The 15,021-nt window shown below is 42.9% G+C and overlaps 1 protein-coding gene across 2 annotated transcripts in view; it reads right to left on the reverse strand.

Annotated features, from left to right (window-relative positions):
- The window catches only part of GTF2E1 (general transcription factor IIE subunit 1), a 56,685-nt gene that overhangs the window by 2,234 nt on the left and 39,430 nt on the right, over nt 1-15,021 (reverse strand). For both annotated transcript variants that reach the window (XM_009689645.2, XM_068957977.1), the window contains exons 3-4: nt 8,724-8,925; nt 3,705-3,949 (exon numbers count right to left, since the gene is read on the reverse strand). In XM_009689645.2, the coding sequence (XP_009687940.1) occupies nt 3,705-3,949; nt 8,724-8,925 (447 nt within the window). The remainder of the gene's footprint in view (nt 1-3,704; nt 3,950-8,723; nt 8,926-15,021) is intronic.

The raw sequence follows: 15,021 nt of genomic DNA on the forward strand, positions 1-15,021 counted from the left end.
GTTTCTTCTCAGAGATCAGGGTGCCAGCCCTGAAGGCTCGCTGCATCTTTATTCCTTGCTGCCACTATCCTGTCTCTAAAAGACTGCCCCGAGAGGTGTCAAACTGAGGTGTCCCCTAGTGGGACAGAAGCACTTTCATCATTATGGAGCAGAAAGCAGTCCTTAGGATCTAAATCTGGGTTTCCGAATGCCTGAACTATGCACCTAATGACGACATTTGTCAGACATCCAGCAATCTCCAAGAAGGGCTGTTTCATAGGTGAACAAGCACAAGCCGTTTCATTTTCGGCCCTTTGTTTCTAGGTTGTATGTCCACAGCCTGGAGGACCTTCAGTGATGATGAAGACCCTGGGCTGTTCCAGGAACTGACTATAAACACAGAACCAAAGACAGGTCCTGCCCTGCAGAGCCCTCAGTTTGTAAGGATTAAGAGAGAGAAGCAGATGGAACCAGACAGACAGGAAGTATAAGGGAACAACATGATAAGCCAATATCCAAAGGAGCAGTGTCTCAGAACCTCAGAGGTGCACCTACCAGGTGGGAAGGAGAAAAGTTCATTACAGGAATGTAGTGCTAGTGAGAAGCGTCTTGCACAATGCAAATGAAACTTAGGGCCTGTAGCCAAAGCGCACAGCACAGTACGGAAGGGCTGGGTTAAAACACTGTTCTCCAAGCTGAAATGCAGCCCAGCCACAAAGGTGAGACTGGTCTATTTGGTCTCCTACCTGTAACTCCTATTTGAAGGGGGCTGTGGCTTCCCAGCTGACAGATACAAGGCCTGCGTTCCTGTACAAAAGCGGGGAGGGCTTGACATGGTTTGGGTAAGCAGCATGTCTGCAGTTCACAGATTTCAAAGGTAAAATTCTATTCAAGAGGTAGCTTTCTACAGAAAACCTCTCAAAATCCTACATTTGCTGAGTACTGTGAGTCCACCCAACACTAATAAACCTACAGGCAGTATGAAAAAGAACAACAAACCAGAATAAAAAATGGAATATAGAGAACCTTATGTAAAAACATGGGATAAAAAGTAGGACAGATTCCCCATGGCAAGCTCTCTCTTGCACCAAAAGTCTCTGCATACGAACAATCTCTGGAGCTGAGGTGACGGCATTCTGCCCTCATATATTAATGCCACTGGGCCTCTCTTCTAAAACCGGGTCCCTCATGGTTTTATCACCACATCCAAGCACTTTACATCCAAGTCTTTCCCCATGGGATCAAAAATGCACTTGTTTACTTTTTCCAACTTGAGACAAAAACATGCTGAGAAACAGGTAAACTAAGGAAGTAAGTTTCACATTTAGTCCTGAAAGCCATAAGAGTTTTCAGCTAGTCCTTATCTGTGGTTAAATAAAAGTGAAAAGACCCATGCTAACTTTACTGCACTCATTTTTTTATGACAAACGAGTTTCCATGGCCAATAACAAAGGTATAGACTGAAGCGGCTAGCAATCAGCATTTGCAGGTGTTCCCTTCAGGAGTCCCCAAGTCTAAGGGCTAAGTGTCTACTCATAGTGGGACCAGCCATGGGATGTGGCACGTTGTGTGTCTAATATAAGGGAAAGGCAAGATGAGAACACACGTTGATCCACAAAATGATGCTTTAACTTCTCCACAACTGAGATGCTTTCTTGTGTGATTACGTTCCTATCTTGTCCCTGCTCTGAGGAAAATCCCCTCTTCTCCCCCTTCACATTTTCCTCATTTTTGACAGTTTTCTTCGTGTTAATAGAACCTGCTGTTAAAAAGTGATCAGCTGTCTTGGTGAAAAAAGATGTAGATCTCTTCAGATTAAGGCCAGTCCCATAAAAAGCTTGGCACACTAAGACCGTCTGGAAATAAGACTACAGAATTTGAAGTAGTGGCAACAGGACAGAGATTGCTGGATATGGGTCCATGATTTATGGCTTCATTAGTCTGGTCAAACTTGGACATCATAACTATATGGATCCGCGTGGCAACTTAATAGGAAGAAACAATCTTCTTGGCAGCTGAAAATGGGAGCAAGTAATTCTCCCATTGCAGTTCTCTCTTCAGACAGCTAACATCACTGAGGTGCTCAGGCAGGTCTCGGGTTCTTCATAAGAACTTCAGAATGACTGTGCTCGTTCAAACCAAATAACATCTAGCCCAATTCCCTTCTCCAAGAGTGGCTACAACCAAGGAGGGTATTCAGGTTTTGTTATGCATGGGCTGATGCCAGCCCCTGGGGGTACTAACATCATAGGTGAAGCAGCAGCAACCTGGGTTAGCTCTGTGAGTCTGACTTTGTGGCTGAGGAGCAGAGCTGTCTCCTGCTATAAAGCCTGTTCCTGCCAGATCCAGGCAGTGAACGTTTTCTGCCAATGACCCCACGTTTTCTTTCTTCATGCTTATGCCGTCTGAGAGCCCTGTAGACATGTTCCAACAGCAGCTTCAGGCTATGCCATAAGTTCCCTCTGTGATCTCCAGTAGTTATGGAGATTAAGCATTGATGCCACTGTGCTGTAAGCAGAGGACATACTCCCCCTCCAGGTCCTTCAGGGGCATCTGAGAAACATTTATGCTGTGTACACCAAAAGGCATCTCAAGCAGCCAGTTTAAAAGTACAAGTAAATCAAATGTCTAGCAGGAAAACTGGATGAGAAATCTGGCTGGTGAGGAACAACAACAACATCTGCAATAGACTGCAGGAGGAGGTCTTCCAATCACCTCAGTTTGGTTCAAACTATTTGGAAAATGTTTTTGGATCCATTTGTTTCAAAGGAGTTATATGTGAACAAGATCATTAGATATCCCCTGACCGTTATTTTGCATCCATTTTCTTTTCTTCACCCACTCCACTCATCTCTTCTCCTGAGGACCGCACTAGGAAAGGAAGGATTCCAGTGTCTCATGTTTATGTACGTGACTCCATTTTGCCATTTTTTTTTCCTAGGGCACCGCCAGTTTTATTCTATAATCCTCAAGTGATTTGGAAGATTGTATCTGTTGATTCACCCTCATAAAAATGATAAAAGGTCTCCATTTCCTATTTTCAGTGTTTAAGCTTAAACAGCAAACTTTCCAAAGCATAGTTTTCCTACTAGTGGGTAGAATATCTTGGCTTTGGTCTAGGGACAATTTGACCACAATATGAATGAAAATAAAAGCAAAGATAAGGAGAAACAAACGGAAAGCAATAATGAGTCACCTGCCATGGTGACAGATTCTCCTACCATACTCCCAGAAGCAATACTTCTGACATATAAAACCTTTTGAAAAATAAATGGCAAGAAGAAGGCTGGGAGTGCAAAAACACTGCTGATAGATTTGGCGAGCCTCAGAGTCATCAAATACAATTTAAATGTTATTTTCCAGCAGTGTCGCGTTGGCAGTCAGCTTTCCAGATGAAGCTGAAAGACCCTCGTCCAAAACCAAAAAAGGAGGAAGAATGCATGTTACTGAAGCTACAGGAAGAGGTAAGAGATAATTAACATTTTAGAAGCACAAACATACTTCTGTGGGCAGCTCAGCTTTACTGACCTAGATTTCAATGCTGGACCTAATAAATTAGGATTTTTTACATCTACATACACACAGGTACTTTGCACTGTAGATGGGAGCAGATAAAATCTGGAGGGCTGGGAGCAGCAGCTGTACATACACAGGAGCATACATTTTTCACCGCACTTCAAGAGCATCATATAAGCAGAGAAGCACTTCTCTGTGAACTTTCTTACCATCTTTGATTTCATCAGGGTCATAAGCCCCCTGCACTGTGCTCTCTCGCAGCCAAATTGGCCTCTCTCTGGCTGGCTTTCCTTCACTTGCAGACCGGCTGAGATCCTCTTGGTCTTCCATGCTGATGACAACGTTCTGGGTATACAAGTCCTCATATGAGGGTCCTTTTGTAGTCCATGCTTCCCGATGGTGTCCACCTGTAAGGCCAGCTGTCCCTGAACCAGCAGCAGCAGCACGTTCCTTGCTATATAAAAGTCAAAGGGATAAAAACAGTTAGACCATTCAGAGTAAGCCCTTTCCTGGCCAGCGTTGCAACACATAACTTGAACTATGATTAGTTAGCGCCTATGATCTGCATCGAGAATTTCCATTATCATTTCTTATATGTGGTGCCAGGAATTTCTATGCCAGCTTGCTGGTTTTGGGAACTTGGGGGGGAGGGGGTCCTCTAATTGGAAACCCTACATGAGGTCATGAAAACTCCTACAAAATACACACTGGAAAGCAGAGGCAACATTAAGGCACTTATGTAAAAACAAACAAATCAGCCTAGTTTCATCCCAGGCCCAGAGACCCAGCAAGCTCAGATCTGTGAATTGTTCTTAATCACAAGACTCATGAAGGAGTTAATTCACCATGAAAAACAGAGCTCAACCCCCTGCTTGAAACGCAAGTGACAATGCTCTTGCAAAAATTACCAAATGAAGCTGTATCTCCTGTGCTAGACACAAGATCTATACTATCCACAGACCCAGCCTTGGGAGGACTTAGGAATCTGAACAGAGAAAGAAGAGAAGGCACCTTCAAGCCAGACAACTAGGGCAGAGCAAAGGGTTTTGTACGGTGATGGTGTGTGGGAAGGTGCCAGACAGAACTGTCTTCACAGTGGAAAAACAGGAGAAAGAAAGGTGAGGACTGGCATGAAGGAGCCCACAGTCAGAATCTAACACTCCTATCTTTTCTGAGAGGAGTTGCAGCCTGCGTATTTTCCTCTAGGCACCCATCTAGCTCAGGAGACTGAGGAGGAAAGGAAACAGTCCTGCTTGGATCTGATAAAAAGAGGACATCAGGTGGAGTATTTTCTGCATAGTGATGGCAACAAGCCCAAAATACTCTCTGGCCTGTGCTTTTACATATGGATTAATCAGGAAAAGCAGCAGAATGGAAACTCGCTGCTTTCCCGGTAGAGGACGTCAAACACGACTATTCCTCTGTTTCCAAACCATATTTCATCTTCTCAAAGAAATAGATCCACTGAAGATTGAGCCTATTCTCAACCCGTACTAGATGCCATATAATTTCAGTCATCTGATTGTAAATGGTATCTATGGCTTCTCCTGGACCTGCCTGGACTCCTCCTCTTGTCCAGAGCAAATCAATCAAGGGTACTAACAGGGCTCCTGTTCTGCTGCCAGCTTTGAAACTGAACCAATAGTTGCTGTCAGGGAGCTCATTGTTCATTGCTATCCACTCGACAACCTTTCCTACAAAGGAGAAACTTAAAATAGGGTTGCAGTTGGAGAAGACCTCAGCAATAAGCAATTTTTTAATTCAGCAAGGACTTAACCACTGCTGGATGAGCTGAGTCTGCTGGATTTTCAGGGGTAAAGGAGGAGGGAAAAATATGCAGGTAGGTGACCATTCTCTTCCTCAGATAAAATAAAATACTGGTGTGTACAGTCTCAGTCTGGATTGAGGGCTATGGACAACCTCCTAATGGTGAGGTTTTCTGGGATCTTTTAGCAAAATACAACACCTGTGTTAGTAAGTGTCTGGTTCTCTCCCACAGTCGGCCCCACTAGGAAAGCTTCATAGCAAGCTTGAATTTCTGGCCAGAAGCAAAAGATTTATGCAGGTATATCACTTATATAACCTCAGGAACCACACAGAGCGTTATTTCACAGAGCGTTTCCTCCCAGAGCGTTATTTCAAGTGCTCATACCTTTCAGGTTTCCAAGATAGATGTGCGTTCTGTGAAAAGCACCACTCTGCTTCCCACACAATACAAATCCGTATCTAGCGTTTCCCTGACAATTTTATGTAATCCACTTTCCCCACAAGATACACAATGCAACTCTCCCTCAAGGCCTTCCTCTCCAGGACTGCAGCATGACAGCTAAATATGCAGTAGTATATTTACTCTTTTGCACACAGGTCTCCATAAGTTTATTTGAAATGGACTTTTCTCCTATACAATATCATCTAGCAGCAAAACGCTCATTCCATGATATCAAGAACATTTTAAAAAGGAAAGTAACAACTATAAGAGAAACCTACAATACAAATTACTTTAAGCCATCTATGCCAATGTGTCACATTTACCTGGAACAATCTAAGCGATTAATTCACAGATAGGGCATTTTGTGACCAAAAGCCATGGGAAGCTGCTGTCTACTCCCTGACCTCTGGTGAGCTTTGTAGGAATGTAAACAGGTCCCAGCTTATTTCACTGTTTGTGCAACTGCAGCTTCAATGATACTGTTACTAGAAGTGAGCAACCCCTCAAGGCTACCTGATCAGGGAAATACCCCTTGATTGCAAGAAATAATCTCATATTATTTGGAACCCCTCTTCCAAAACACTGCATTAAACACCACAGATCAGACACCAGCAAAAGGCCAGATGCGCAAGCTGCTTTAAAGGAGCACTCAAAGCAGAAGAAGGGAGTGAACTCTCTGAATAACCTTCCAAGACCTGTTTTTCCCCCTAGCTCTAGACTTTGTATGGCCATCCTGCAACTAGGGACTGTTCAGACAGTGGCAGCTCAGTGGCTCAGACCTTGTATTTGCATTACTACCCAATAGGTTTCTCTACCCCGATGGTCTCTTTTTAACCAGTAGTTAAGTCAGCTTTAAGGCTGACATAAATAACCCTTGACACAGCTGAGGTATGACCCACAGAAACCACACGGTGCAATGGGAAAATAACTTCAAATTTTTATCTCAATCCTGTGCAGACTGTTAATAAAAGGTCTTGCAAAATGGGGATAACTCTCTTGTGCTGTGTTTGAAATAAAGCACTTTTCATTTAGCTGCTCTTAAAACCTTCAACTCAACAGGAAAGAACCCATGGTCCTTGACAGCATGATCACAAAAGCTAATTCAGTGAAGATTTATGTTACACAAAGTCCTGCCATTTTGACAAAAGAAAATGCAGGAATATTAAAAAATATCTGCTTTAGAAAGCCACAGAGAATGGCTTTGGTAAAGCAGGTTTTTTGTGAAACCTCTGTGGGGCAAATTTATGCTCTGCCAAGATTAACAAAATCAACAGCTCCCTAGAAAGACATAAATGAAGATCTGACTGGTTTCCCATGGCAGGTGAATGACAGGCAATTTCACTGTATCCAGCTAGAGCTAAAACTCTCCTGAAAACCCATGAAGCTGCCTGTGTCTGTGCAAAGAGAAGATGCAGGAACTTTATGAGCTTTTTGTTTGTTTCATAATCATCAAATGTCAGTTTTGTCAACGATTTCACTAACTGAAGGCTCCATAAAATGGAGAGAAGAAATAACCAGGGTTTGGCACTTCTTTCAAAAATCTCAATAGCACTTTCATGCAATTAGTTGCTTTGAATTAATAAGGGATAATAAATAATTAAATCATTGTATGTGCTGAAGGAAGTTGTGTTCAAGTAAGCATTTAAAAAGCTGCCTATTTATTTTGTCATGCCTTGCACAGAGCAATTAATCATTTACAATGTTTTTCAAGTATTTAAGAGTCAACTAAGTGGGTGCTGCTGTTTAATCATGGGACTTCACCAAGCTTCTGCTGTGCTAATTTTCTGTGCACATAGATAAGGTAGCCATGGGGAAGACTGAGAAAGGACTCTCTTGTCGGTGGGGTTATCCCAGTTCTAATAGTCAAACTACAGAAAATAGTTTTTAAAGTGAAGTCTAGTGATTCAGCTTGGGAATAAAGGCTTGCTTCAAAGACACCTCGTATCAACAAAGACATGTTGCGTGACCTTGAAAGATCTGTTCCCCTTCTCTGTATTGCTTCTGTTTTTCTATCAGAATGATGAGTAACATTAGCTACATTCTTGACTAGAAAAAGTCAATGAATAGACAAAGCATTTTGATTACATGATTTAGTCTAGCATGAATAGATGAGGAACACTCTCTCTCAAGGTTAGTCTAAGAGATAAAGGAGTACCCTGCCTGCTCTCCCATGAACTAAGGCCGAGCACCCCAAGGCATTGTGGGAACGCTTTACTCTGTAGTGTGTATCTTTTTTCTTGTGTGTTTAATTACTATTTTTTTAAACAGAGAGAAGCGCATCACATTGCGCCATAGCTGACAAAACTGACAGCTCCTCGCATCTTTCTACATTATTTAAAAATCATCTGGTTTTGTACACCTAGGAATGTTCTGAAAGAAAGCGTCATTTCCCATGGGTAGGAATATTTTAAAGAGTCCTTGACTATAACATGGCCTCCCCGCAAACAAGTAGGAGAAAACCAGAAGAAAGAATGCACTTGTACAAGTAATTTCTTTGAACAAGAGTTTTGTTATATGTGGATGTGAAACACAAGGTGTAGAACGCAGACAGCTTAGTTTCAAAAACTGGGTAGGAGCAAAAGGAATAGATGAAAAGGGATTAAGAGAGAAAGACGACAGTGAAGCAGCAAACGGTAGCCACAATCCATTCTGAAGACTAGACAGTTCATACAGAACTTTGCAAAGTGGCTGCAGCTTGCAGTTCTTAAATACTAGGGCTTGGGAAACATAACGAGCTGCAGCTCAGCAAGCAGCAGATAGGTTTGAGTTCCCCATCCCAGAGAAGACACACGCTGGAGACTAGGAAGCTGCTTGTCTTAGCAAAAAATGGTTGCAGCCTTTTGCCTCCTTATAAACCACATATCGCTTACGAATTTGTCAGTTGCTTGCATAGTTAGTGCTAAACAAGTAAGTCCTTACTGCAGCCAGCAAACTGCACAAGGTCTGGGAAAGCCTCACAGAACAGCCAAGCGGGCTACAAGGAAGCAGCGCGCTCAGAGGAGACAGGGCACGTTCCCACCTCTGCTTCAGGGCAGGAATCTCCGTGGGTTCTGGCTCGAGGATTTCATAGGCTAGGTTCACGTCTTCCGTCTCCCGAAGCAGCGCATAGATAGGCTCAATCTGCTCATTAAATCTTGCTACGAGTGTCCTGGCATCCTTTTTGGGCATCGCCGACTCATCTTCTTCCACTTCAGTCTCACAGAAAGTACAGCGGAAAGTCCCTAAAACGAAAAAAATTGCTAAGCATAGGAAGAAAAGCAACAGGCGCAGCTCTTTATGCAGCATTTTTAACAGCAGTGCTTTGCTGTTTTCTTAGCTTGATGCTAAACAGCTTTTCTCACTCTGACAATTCCCTTCTCACACACAGTGCACCTGGTTATTATTTAAACAGAAAACAAAGCAAGCACTTTGATGTCATCCAGTGATACCCAGCCCGAGGTACAGTTTCTCCCTCTGAAAAGCCCTGATGGGTTGCAGTGCCACTATTGAGACATCTCCTAATCTCACACACCTGCTCCCTTGCCACACATTTTACGTTCCATCTAAAATTGGGCTGTGATGCAAAGCTTCACAATATATTCTTAGGAGTTCAAATATCATCTGTTTCAGGTGCTTGCACTGCTGTTTCCAAAGGTATGACCACACAAACGAGTTAATTTGGCAGTGAAGCAGGGTGTAGTTTTACACTGCACTAATTACTCTGCAGTAACTGCCAGTATAACCATTTTCACTCTGCAGCAAATGCAAGAAAAGATGGCTTCTCTTTCTGCTGCAGGGCCAAAGCATGCAGAATAGTCATTACTGCAGAGTAGCAAATGCCAAAGTATATCCCACCTCATCCCCACATTAACTTCCTCAAATTAAGAATGACAAGCTAAGAATGACCGGAATGGCAATTAAAAATAAGCTTGTTTTACAGAGCCCGTTTAGTTAAACTAATTAGTTAAACACAAGGCAACAACTGAACTGGTTGCACGGCAATGCAGTTACAGAAGACCTCCTGAACCCATGCACAGCAGCTTTTCGGTTTCACTGGTCCATCTGTGAGTAGGAACTTCAGGGAAGCACAATGCACAGTAGGACTTTGCCATCTGGTCCACTTGGAGGGCAGCAGCACAGTGGAATGATTTATTCCTTCCAAGTGCTGGACTGAGAAAGCGCTGCTGCCTCCCTTGAACACCTGGATCCAGAGCTATGCCCAGAGACTTGTGGATTTCTCTGGACCCTGTGTGATTTTTTTATTGATCCTTTCTGTGGCACCTCTACATATCTAGCATCATCTCTCAATATCTTAATGAAGCAGAAGATATCTTTTTGCTCACAGGGAGCCCAAGGTCAGCTCATATCAGGGAAACAGTAAGTTCATATATAAAAATCAGTACTACAATCAGTATTGGAGCCTGCTACATCATTGATGCGATGTATAAACACAATCAAAAGTATGGGGTTTGCCCAAGGCACTGGAGCACGATATAACAAAATAGGCTTGCAAGCCAGGGCTTCTGGTATCTTGTTTTGCTGCTTACCCAGATCTGCTAGTCTTGTCACTTAAAACACACACCTATCTTCGCTGTTGACTGTGAGGGCTACACAACGTTTGCACAGCGCTTGGAAAACACATAAAAGCACTGTTTATGATAGGGGGTAGAAGCTGTTGCGCCTCTCAACACAGTCTGTAGAAATGCAGTTTTCTAACTTGGCACTATCTCAATTAGTTTTTGCTTGTTGCTTCTCATAGATTAATCCAAGGGTGTTGCATACGTGGCCTGTAAAATGTACACATTTCCTGAAATAAATTGTCTCTTTAGAAAAGTTCGTTTTGTCTACGTGTAAAAGCCAGAGTGGCCAACAACAGTGGTACGCAAAGCAAAGGGTAAGTGGATAAAGTGCTCTTCTCTCCCATTCGAGCATAAAACACTGTGCTTACTTTTTCAACCTGTAAAAACTGCCACTACTGATGCAGAAACTGTACGTTATATAAGCAGTCAGGCTGGCTAAAACTGAAGCCCAAGTTTGGTCTCTTTAACCCCTATCTCAGACTATCAGTCTGACAAATCCGCACAACTTGAATCCTTTAAAAATAATTAGTGCATCTCAGTTCCCACAACAGGCTAAGCGAACAAACGCTCAGGCTGATGAGGAAAACCCTCCTCGCTTTTTACAACCCCCCTCCCCCGCTTAGCGTCCTGTTCCTGAGACAGCTCAGACTTCTCAAACTTCCGCTCAGGAGCCGCGCGAGTATTTGCAAAGGATTACAAACACAGAGAGGATGGTTCCAACTCAGAGTACCTAAAAATCAGAAATAATAAATACAGCTCTAATGAAACAGGATCCCTAAAGCTAGAGTGGATATACTGCAACTTCTACTCCTTAGCATTCCCAAGGAGCAGAAAATAAAAAGTTAATAGCTGAATTATGTAAAGAACCTGGGAATGATTGAACTGACAAGCTTCCTCTATTAATATGCTGATTTTTTTCAAGGTGACACAGCATTTCACACGAGGCACCTACGATTAGAGAAGTGAGAAGCTGCTTTGCCATGGCAGATGGCATTTATGTGTTACAAATCTCTTTTGCTGGACGTTAAGAGGTCAAAAAATGTCATTAGAGCTTTCATGATATGGCACATCACATCAGCGCTGACACATGTTCCTTCCAAAGAAGCATTGCACATGACTGACGAGAAGTGGAGGCCATCCAAAGGCTGCGACTGGCGCAATGGTCCACTCTGATGATGTATTTCTTCCTTCAGCCCTGATAGAACTGATGCTTTTCCATTCCAGTACATTGCACAAACCAGGGCAATCAGTTATCCTGAAGCAAACACACACAAGGCTTTCCGGCACCTTGGAAATACTAAAGGAGAACACATATATCCTCTTCTTCCCATGCACACTTATTCATTCCATGCTCAGGCACTCAAGAGCTTTCTCTACATGTTAAAAAAAAAAAAAGACAGCCACCTGAAAGAGGTCTCCTCATCTGCTCCTAGCCTCTCAACGAGAGATACACCAGTAAACTGGCTCCCCAAGGCATGCTAGGATTAAGCTGTAGCTCAAGCTTTGAAGCAGAGGGCCAGAATATTTAGAGATAATTCCTACTGACTTGATTTCACTCAAGAAAAGGAAAAGGTCAACTGTCCACATGCATTAGAGACACAGTGCCCAAACATGGCCGTTATACCTGCTGCAATTCTATTGTACGCAAAAAATTCTATGTTAAAAAAGTGCGAGGATACAAAGAGGCGCACTCTCAGAAGTTAGGAGATGTCAGAATTAACAGCGCCCACACTGCTTCAGTTTGGCTCATCCCAAGCGTACAGGTTTAACTGGCCACAGCAGCCTGAGTCTGAGTCCAGGATCTGCTCACAACCCTTCTCAAAGGGATCAAGCGGCATCTTCAGCCCAACAAGGTGTTTTTCCTTCCACCCTCCCCTCCGGGATACTGTCCCACAATCACATGCCTCTGATACTTAAAACCACTTTAATTTTAAACCTAAATTTATTCCCATTCATTTCAAACCTATTTACTGTTGTGCTAAAAACTGTCCCTCATTTCAGCTAGCCCCCACCCTCTTGTTAAACCCTTAGGTATTTTTACCAACTGCTGTCATATTCCCTCTTCCACCTTCATTTTGCAAGGCTAAATAAGCAATACTCCCAGATCTTTTGTCCTCCTTTGTAGTTTCTAGTTGATGAGCTCCAGCTTTAAAGGAGAAGTTTCTGTTAAAATACTAGGTGCACGACGTTATACTTCATACTACAGTCTTTCAGTCCATTTTTATTGCTCCAGCCTTCAACCTCATCCAATTCTTTATTCTTGACTACATAACAAAGCATTAAACTAATATTTTCAAAACCTCCTACAATCTTCTTTTAGAAGTAGCATTATCACCATTATCTGGAGGGTGAACTAAGGCGCAGATAGCACAATTTCAGAAGTATCTGCTGATTTGAGCAGTACTTGATTTGAGACGCCTAAGAAATGCTTTTCTGATACTTCTGTTACAGCAATGAGCACACAGCATTTTTACAAATCATCTTCCAGACTTTAGAATCAGGAACCTCAAATGAGTTAGGAACAACCGTTAATGACAAGTCTTCAAAGAGTTTAGTTTCAAATGACTAGTCCAACATAACATAGGACCTCAGCGGCCCTGGAGAATTGGACCATGTTCCTGTGGCTACCACAGCCATTTTCTTCCAGTAATTCCCTGTCTCTTACACTGAACAGCTTTCCTTCTTCTGCAGCAAACTAGACAAGAGCCCATTAGACGTTCACAGCTCATCTCTCTCACTAAGCGAATGACAAGTTTTGTGGAAAAAAATCTATGTGGTAGAGAACAAGTTACACGATGCATACGCAATACGCAGCGCTTCCTAACCTGGGGTGCTTCATTTGACATAAAAAAAAAAAAAAAAAGGCACTATGAAGATTCTGAGAAAAGGTCAAGAGTGTCCTAGGTTCTTACCAACGGGAAACCAGAAAAATACAAATCACCATGTGATGTTCTGCCAACGCCCATATGGTTAACCAGCAGATTCGGAGCCTTCAGTTCCACACAGACCTCTGTCATTTGACTGGATGAACTAACAGAGAAGACGACAGCCTGCTAGTGCTATATGGATCAGCTGTAGGGGGAAGCAGGCTGCCTTGCCGGCTTGCTTGCTGGCAACAAAGGGAGGATGAGTGAAGGACTTCGGGTTCTGCTCCAGCTTCCTGAAGGAAATGTGTTTTGTGGGCTCCAACTTTTCTACCGGCTAGCCCCAAGCCTCGTATTGCCTACCCAGCATCTCCCATCTGCTCCTGTCCCAGTTCCTGGCTTTTCCCCACTCTGACATGTTGATGGTCCTATTCTCCTTACTAGCAAGCCCTAGTCTCCCTAGTCCTGCTTTTGCGTGCCTGCTTTCTCAGCCTGAACTTTAGAGCCTCTCACTTCCTCAGCCTTCCCTGTCCAACCTTCTTTTCTTGGGCTCCTTTTTCCAATCTCAACTTCTTCCTCCTCCTGTGGCACTCTTACACGTGCTTTTTGATCTGCTAGTCCTATTTCTTAATTTGAGCCCCAGCCTGTCATCAGATCAATCTCCTGTTTCAAACCAGAGAGATAAAACAACCTTTCACAACAAAACCTGTCATTCAGAACATTATAATATAGGCAAAGGGTTACATTTCTCCTGTCTCCTCATCTGCTTTCTTAGCCCCATTCTTCAAAACGGCCATGCTATTTTTTGGCAACGTTTTCCAAAGCAATTTAAACTTAGGTGGATACAAAGAATGGAAAAACTCCGCAGCTTTGACAAAGTTATGAACAAAACAAGAAAATCAGAGCAGTTTTTACCCCTTCCCCTCGCAAACAACCCAAGATCATATAATGGAAATACTTAGCAACCTAAGTAATAGGCAGTGCTGTCAGTACAGCCTATAATTAACTTCCTTTCATTTCTCATTGATTTTTCGAGATTTAGAGGACCACTTATGAAAGCAGCTGAAGGAATTTCTCTCCTGAATCATTAAAGACAGAAACAGTAGGCCAAGTGGCTACAACAGATCTGGGTCATTACTAACCACAACACACTGCATGTGAGGATACAGGGATACTCACCGACTAGAAGTAGCCACCTGATGGTTAAACTGAAGCAAAGACACTTTTAATGACCTTAATGGACCATGCTAGTAACAGAGCTAATTGTTAATTACAGCTGAATTGTTTGTTGATTGTTAACTGGATTATCGATAATGCAGATTAGACTTTAGGAGCTGTTGATCTTTAGTGACTCTCAGGCTTAAATGGACTTCTCAGCCTTCATTAAATGGCCCTTGGCATCTCAATGAGAAAGCAACCCAGTGTGTCTGAGTGAGAAACAGGCTCCTGCCCCGTGGAAAGATGAGTCTCCTATCAATTTTATCTTGTAGCCTTCCCCTGCCTTAACTCTCTCCTCTCCCTATATTTGAGACCTATAGTCCCAAGCCCCTTTATACTCATGCTTGACTTCCAAAAACCCAGTTGCTTTAGGCAAAAAATAGACAAACTCACCAAATAAACTTGTCTCTTACATGTCACAGCAATACCACCCTCTCTGCAAGTAATTCAGTATTCCTCTACGTGCATTAAAAAGCTAATTACAGAGCACACTGTGTTACATAAAACCTAATCATGCCACATCTCATCTTTCTGAGACAGGTTTCATGGTCCACCAGATCTCAAGCTCTTGAGGACATTCTGTCGCCCAAAGCTGACTGCAGTGCTTGAAACGTGACACAGAACATGTATGTTTTTATATTAGTCTGGAACGCCAGATAGTCCAACGCACATGCTA

The sequence above is a fragment of the Struthio camelus genome, chromosome 1, assembly GCF_040807025.1.
Source record: "Struthio camelus isolate bStrCam1 chromosome 1, bStrCam1.hap1, whole genome shotgun sequence".
Classification (NCBI taxonomy): domain Eukaryota; kingdom Metazoa; phylum Chordata; class Aves; order Struthioniformes; family Struthionidae; genus Struthio; species Struthio camelus.